Genomic DNA, 7667 nt, shown 5'->3' on the forward strand with positions numbered 1-7667 from the left:
TAATTTGTGTAAAGTGTGCTGTTTTTACTAATCGATGCAAAGCAGGGATGAGAAACACAGAGATCGTTCCCTGCGTACAGAGCTCTGTGTTGAATGTTAACACAGAGCTCTGGGCTGTGAATGTACACAACTGATCAGTGGGTCCTGGCTGTGAATCTTTGGCCAGGACTTGCTGGCAGGCTCCCACTGTGTACAATCACAGTGGATGCAGGCAGGGAAGGTACACATGCGTGTGCACTTAGTCCGGGGGAAGGCAGCACAGTACATTGCGGGCAGGCGGTCATTAAGTGGTTAAAATTATAGCATTCAGCCAGCATTCTGAAAGCAGACCATGTACTGACATGCAGTTAGGCCCCCATTTATAACAGTGAGTGGATGTCATTGCCTTTTTATGCATTTTACAAGTCATACAGTACATAGGGACTTACAGGATGTTCTGTGGAAGACCAATCACATGGCTTCAACTTCATTTAATGCAGAGTCCAGAAGCAGTTAAAGTGCTAAACATATTTGTAAAGGACGGCACTGTGACTTATAAATGTGCCTTATTTTTAAATGTGGCAAAACATGCAAGTAGCACACAAAGCAACAGTCCCCAGCTCACTGTTGCTAAACTTTTCCTCATTACTGACTTACCATGCCTTGTTCTGCACTGTGTCTCTTTGTGTAGGTGGCCACCTGGATAGAGGCAGGACTATGCTTCCTTTTGTTAGAATTCCACCCCTTATGACTGATGTTGTAAATAAGAAGCAGCAGGAGAGGTGGCAGAAGGACAGACCCACAGAATGAATAAAGCAGAAGCAGGCAGATCCGTCCACTGCAGGTCCTATGTACAGCTTCCTCTCCAGCATGGAGAACAGTGAGCAGCACAGTAGTCACATCACTAAATCTCAAGCAAAATCTGGCGAGTCAGAGACAGCAGTGCCTTAGATGATATCACACTGCACATATACAGCTATGAGTATTCAAAACAGGTATGCCTGAACAAAATAAGTTCACGTTTACTATTTCTGGTTCCCTGTGGGATTGCGAATTTTCACTTTTTAAGTTCAGAACTACCTCATTATTGAATTAAAGTGTTTGTAACCCTAAAATATATATATATATATATATATATATATATATATATATATATATATATATATATATATATATATGATCCTGTTCCTATAAATCATGTTATACAGCACAGTGCTTGTGCTGTGTCACTTGGCCCTCTTTATCACCTAAAAAACTTGGCTGATCCTGCCAGTTTCTACCCTCCCCCCTGTACACTGACCACGGTCAATCATGGCTGCTGAGCCCTGACACCGTGGTCAGTGTATGTGCCTCCGTCACCAACATCTCTCCTGTCTGCTCCCGAAGTCCTCCTCCCCTCCCTTCCCTGCCTGTCAGCTTGTGTGTGTGAGCCGTGTCCTCCCCTCACCTGCTGCTATACAATGCTATACAATGTAAAAAAACTATATGTCCTTTGTAGAATTCTCTCTATTATTACCTGTTATATTGCTCAGTGCTTTTGTTTTATGTTTACATATTTAAATGACACAGCACAATACCTTATTAAAGACCGCCGCTGAGTGGTCACGTGACTTCCCGAGGCTCTCCTCCTCTCTCCCGGCTGATGTCAGAGAGAACCTCAGCCCCTCCCTCTGCAGTCCCTGGAGTGGGGCAGGAGAGCCCCGGGACATCAGCTGACTGCACAGCGGCGCTTCAAAAAAGGTATTGTGCTGCATCATTTTTATAAAACAAAGGCACTGAGCAATATAACAGGTTATAATTGAGGGGATTCTACTAGGGACCCATAATGAATTAACAACTACTTTAATGTTGATTTTTTTTCTCATTCCAGAGAAAGGAGAGTCCTTTAAACGTCTTCTTGCCCAGCTGAAGATGAAAAACTATTTTGTTTCAAAGCTGTCATTAAGAGACATTCTAGAAGTTAGGCCAGAGATCCATAAGGACAATAAACCTAAGAAAATAGAAGATGTACCCTGGTGTACTCTAAGGAAGATCATGGCTCTGGACAGCACGGCAAGGTACACTCAGCTCGATACAGATTTGTCTGATCTGGACAGAGATGAAGATGATTTTTTTGGTATTGATGAAGATACAGAAAACGCACCTTTCATTCACCCCCTGGATGTCCTGTGTGTTCTCCTGCATTGTTCAGATCATTTTCTACAGCAAGAAATTGTAACCAAAATGGCCATGTGTCAATTTTCTGTCCCTCTACTGCTCTCCCCAGCTATTGATGGGTCGCAATGCACATTCATGCTGTGGGCAATGAGGGACATTGTGAAAAAGTGGAGACCTCAGTCTCTAGCTGACAGTAAAGGGTTCAGAGAAGAAAATGTGGTGAATATTTCCATGCCAATCCTTTCCTTTGTAAGATTGGGGAAAACCAAGTTGTCAAAAACTAAAATCTTAAATCAAGTTCTAAATCCAGTTCAGCAGAATCACAACTTCTTTATACATGACAATGTGGATGGCGGCAACCTTGAGAGAAAAATATCTGAGGGACTTGTGGAAATGTCCTGGTATTTTCCCTCTGGTAAATCTGATGTTTTTCCAGAACCCTTTTCAGTTACCAACCTACGTGGAGACCTGGAGCCCAGCTGGGACCAGTTCACATTTCTAGCAGAAGTTTCATCAGCTGTATTTATATTTATTGAGACAATCGATGAGAGGGAATTTCAGCTGTTATCAAAATGCAGTCAGAGTGACACCAAGTTTTGTGTAGTTGTTACTCCGGTTTCAGGAAAAGATATTGACAAAAAGACGCAAAAACATCTACGGGACCTTCTTCCAGTATTAAGAATTGATAGAGAAAATGTTATCCTGAAGAAGAGGGCAGAAAATGATGTTGTGTTAACTAACAAAATCAAACTGAAAATTAAACAAATTATAGAGAGCACCTGCAAATCTACAAAACTGAAAGATTTACCAAAATATATCAGTGGGCATCCTTTTGTGACAGATGAAAGCACTGATGAATGCCAGAAAGGAAGAGACCATGCAAATAAAATCACTCGAGAAATAAAAGATGTGGCAGAGTATAAAATGACAACTATGAAATTACAAGGACATCTTTGGAAACAATTGTCCGAAATAGATAAAGAACTTTGTAGAATGAAAAACCAAGGAGAACAAGACGCAGACACGCATCAGTCTTATCTCTTAGAACAGCGTAATTCCCTTCATGCAAAACAATCTGAACATAAAGTTCCCAAGGGTATAGGGCTTTTTACCCAAGCTTTAACTGATTTGTCTCAAAAAGAGAGGCAATATTTTCTAAAATGGATGAAATTTAACCTTGATGCAATTGCTAGAGACAATTTGTCTAACCTGCAGGCAAACTACAAGGAGAAATGTAATAATCTGGCCCAAAACAAAAAAGAACTTAGGGACTTAGATCAGAAAATCTCTGCTAGCTGTTTAGGAGTGGAGCACTTTCTACGTGAAATGGGCCAGTTTTATGAAGCTGAATGCTCCATAGCAAAAGATACAGGAGTTGGCCAAAACAAGAAAAAATTTGCTGACCTTCCAAGAATAGCTGCTGATCTTCTTTTGGATGGGTTTCCATTAGAGCTGATTGATGGTGATGCCTCCAACATTCCCTTGCAATGGATAACAGATGTCCTTAATGAGCTAGACAAGAAAACAGGGGGACATTGCAGACTGAGAGTAATAACTGTCCTGGGAGTGCAGAGTACAGGAAAATCCACCCTCCTCAACACCATGTTCGGTCTGCAGTTTCCGGTGGCCAGTGGAAGATGCACACGAGGAGCCTTCATGACTCTTCTTAATGTGAAAGAGGACTTTCAGGAAAAGCTGGGCTGTCAGTTCATCCTGGTAATCGATACTGAAGGGTTGAAAGCTCCAGAGTTGGCCTCTTTGGAGGGTAGCTATGAACATGACAATGAACTAGCCACATTTGTGGTGGGATTGAGTGATATTACCATAGTCAATATGGCCATGGAAAACACAGAAGAAATGAAGGACGTTTTACAGATCGTGGTCCATGCTTTTCTTAGGATGAAAGAAATAGGAATGAAACACAACTGCCAGCTCGTACATCAGAATGTCAGTGATGTATCTGCTAATGATCAGAACATGAGACATAGGAAGTTACTACTAGAACAGCTAAATGAAATGACAAAGGTAGCTGCTAAAATGGAGAAAAAATATGGGATATCAAATTTCAATGATGTGATGACGTATGATTTAAATAAAGACAACTGGTACATATCTGGCCTGTGGCAGGGAGACCCACCAATGGCTCCAGTAAATCTTGGCTACAGCTCAAATGTACATGAGCTTAAAATGTATTTGTTTGAATTTATGGAAGCTCAGAAATCGAATAACAACACTTTAAATATATCTGAATTTATTACCTGGATAGAAAGTTTATGGAGATCGGTCAAACATGAGAAATTCATCTTCAGTTTTAGAAACAGCCTGGTGGCCAAAGCCTACAATAAATTATCAGTACAGTACTCCTCATGGGAATGGGATTTCTGTAAAACAATTCACAACTGGGTGATCAGTGAAGAAAATAACATTAGAAATCAGTTTGAAGAGTTACGTGAAAGTAACACAGAAGAGTTGCAGAGAATTCTTCTGGAAGAAGAAAATAAAATGATCGCATCACTAGAAAAATATTTTGAAAACACTGAAAATACTAATCTCATTGAAAGACACAGAGAAGATTTCAAATTAAGTATAAAGAGCCTAAGAACAAAACTTGAAATAAATGCTCTTAGCAAGTGCCATGAGGCTGTACGCATCCAGAAGGTGAAAATTAAAATCCAGGACATTCAAAGAATGTCCCAGACATTGATTGAAAATGAAATAACAAATCTTCTGCAAAGATATAGACAGAATAATCGTGAAGTAAGTGAACAAGAAATTCAAGAGGAATTTAATTTGGTGTGGAAGAACACTTCCGATTTACAGTTGGAACAACTTAAGAGATGTAATGTGGATCATTCTATCCTCCTCCTTCTCCAAAATGACATGAGCAGTAAAGGACCTCATATAAACGAAAAGTTAATCAAGGTTAAAAGTTTAAGTGAATATGCAAAGAAAGGTTTTACAATGGATATACTGTACATTGATCTGGCATGGACCTCATTTCCACAAAAATCAATTTTTGTTCAGCAAGAACTTAATGGCAAGATTGGCGCTCTAGCTAAGTCCATTATTGAAATGAGTGACAAGTATGTAAAAGAGAAGATTTCTTCCTCGGGGGATTACAATGAAATATATTCTAAAGAACTTCTGTACAAGATCAATACACAGCTAAACAGTAAAGATGTAAAAAAGTTTCACTTTACTTCGGAGTTTGAGCTGGATCTCAAACTTTCCATTTTTGGAAAAGCATCTCAAGCCTTCCAGATGCTACATGACAAGTTTATTCAAGAGAATGACCCTAAACTTTGCCTTGAAAAACTAAAAGTTCAATACTTGGCAACATTTCGCAGTATGTTCCAGGAGATAGAACCAAGCAGAGCTAATCGTTTTTGTGAGCTCTGCTTGAAACCAGCAATATTGGATTATCTTTTTAAACATCTTGGACAAAAAATAGTGGATGAGATTTTAGGCGATCAAGAAACTTTCACATTTAGCAGCAGAAGTTGTTTCCAGGGTACTGTTTTGGAGGAGCTGCTAGAAGAAATGTCATTCCAAAAATATGATGAATACATCAATTCTTATGAAAATTTTGTAAACACATGGATCTCAACCCACATCACAAGCAAATACTGCAATTCGCCCACTTTAGAAACCTTGCAGGAAAATATTCTGTCATCTATTAATAAGAAAATAACAACAGTCCTTAAAAATGAAAGATGCCGGAAAAGTCAAACTGTGCCAAGTTTTTTGGAGAATTTCTGTGAACTCTTAAAAAAAGATTTAGTGATTTCACAGGAAAAGATGAAAGTCATCACATTTCACTACACAGGGAATGTTGAGAAGTTTTCATCCGAAATTGAACACTACCTCAAGGAAACACAAAGACAAATCCAATTAGAACTTAAATCCATGACTCTGAGTTCTATACTTCACTCAGTCACTGTGAAACCTCAGGATGAATTGGTCATGAAGGTGGTTGGTTGTAGAAAGCAGTGTCCCTTCTGCAAAGTTCCCTGTGAGCTCAGTGGTGAAGACCATAGGATGCATGGAGCATCTATGCACAGATCCCAAGGGTTGGGAAACTACAGGTGGGATGAAGATAAGACCCTCATTGTTAGCATCTGTTCCACTCATGTTGTAGCTAACTGTACATTTAGAAGTGTAGACACAGAATGGACATGGCATCCATGCAAAGAATATAGCGGAATATATCCAGATTGGAATATTCAGCCCGATGCCAGTATTGAGAGCTCAGATTACTGGAAGTATGTCTTTGTGAAGTTTAATAAAAACTTTGCAGAACTGTATAATGCAGAACCAGCTGAGCTTCCAGAAATCTGGAGACAAATAACCAAAGAGCAAGCTCTTCGCAGCTTGAAGAAAGAATTTAACATTTCAAGCTTCTCTACAAAAGTTGTGGTGGTGTAGTGGTGTAGGAGAACAGAAGCATCACATCAGAGGTTTTAGAGTCCGAAAATATTTATTATCTTAAAAATCCAAGAGAGCAATCTAACACAATATGGGGGGCTATAAAGTACACCCTTGTTCAGTGCAAAAATTGCTGTTAATGGAAAGGTGTACTCAAATAGATTTTGAAATGGTGACGTAAATTAAATTTGTAATAATATGAAGCTTTCTCAAGCATGCAACTTGCCAGTCGTGTTTTATTTTGTATAGTTTGAGTAGAGATTAAATCCCTGTCAGGTTTTTACTTTCAATTATAAAGATTTGTTCTTAATTACTGTCCTGACGACAATGAACTCACCAAACAGGGAATGAGGAAAAAACGCAGAAAAAAATGTATGAATTGAAATTGAAGCTTTTTCCTTACTTTCCGTCTGAGATTTTCTCGAAGGGAGCTCCAGATAGCAGTGAAAACCCGAAAGAATTCTAATCATTCCCCACCATATCCAAACTGGAAATACGATATTTGACTGGGCATTCAGTTTAACTCCAGAGCTTCCTAATCTACATGAATCCACCATATCATCATGAATGAGAAGCTCAAGGTTCAGTTCAAACAAAGATTCAGATCCCACTTTGGCCGTTGGGGCATTAGTCTGAAAGGCAGACTTTTTTTTCCATGGGAGCCAAAAATCATATAAAGTAGCAGTATTTCTTCTGCTACCATATATGATAACTTCCTTCCTGTAAATGGTCAAACCGCTGAAAAAATAAAAAAAAATAACACATGCACGACAATAGCATAATGTGCTAATATGCATCGTATACTAGCACATTATAAAAATACTTACCTTACAACAAAACCCCCGCAGAGGCACCTGGTCACCGCTGAGGGAGCTGACATGTTTCCCCCGGCGTTTCTTCCAGATTTGCAGGCTCCGTCGCTGTAAGTGACCGGAGCAGCGATGACGTCACTACCGCACGCAAGCGCGGGAGCCCTCCGTTCCGGCAAGGAGCTCTGAAGTTCAGAGCCCATGCGCTGCTGATGTCAGCAGCTGCATGCAGGGTGAACATCTCCTGAACTGTGCAGGTTTAGGAGATATTCATGTTACCTACAGGTAAGCCGTATT

General features: G+C 39.8%; 1 protein-coding gene across 1 annotated transcript; it reads left to right on the plus strand.

Annotated features, from left to right (window-relative positions):
- Positions 1 to 1890: 1890 nt before the first annotated feature.
- Positions 1891 to 6607, plus strand: LOC309557827 (up-regulator of cell proliferation-like; the record flags this gene model as incomplete). Its single annotated transcript, XM_082260595.1, has 1 exon — positions 1891 to 6607. One exon carries the CDS (start codon positions 1891 to 1893, stop codon positions 6559 to 6561), a length of 4671 nt encoding a protein of 1556 aa, XP_082116721.1. The 3' UTR covers positions 6562 to 6607.
- Positions 6608 to 7667: the final 1060 nt, after the last annotated feature.

This window comes from Pelophylax lessonae (genome assembly GCF_965119305.1).
Source record: "Pelophylax lessonae genome assembly, chromosome: 6".
Taxonomy (NCBI): domain Eukaryota; kingdom Metazoa; phylum Chordata; class Amphibia; order Anura; family Ranidae; genus Pelophylax; species Pelophylax lessonae.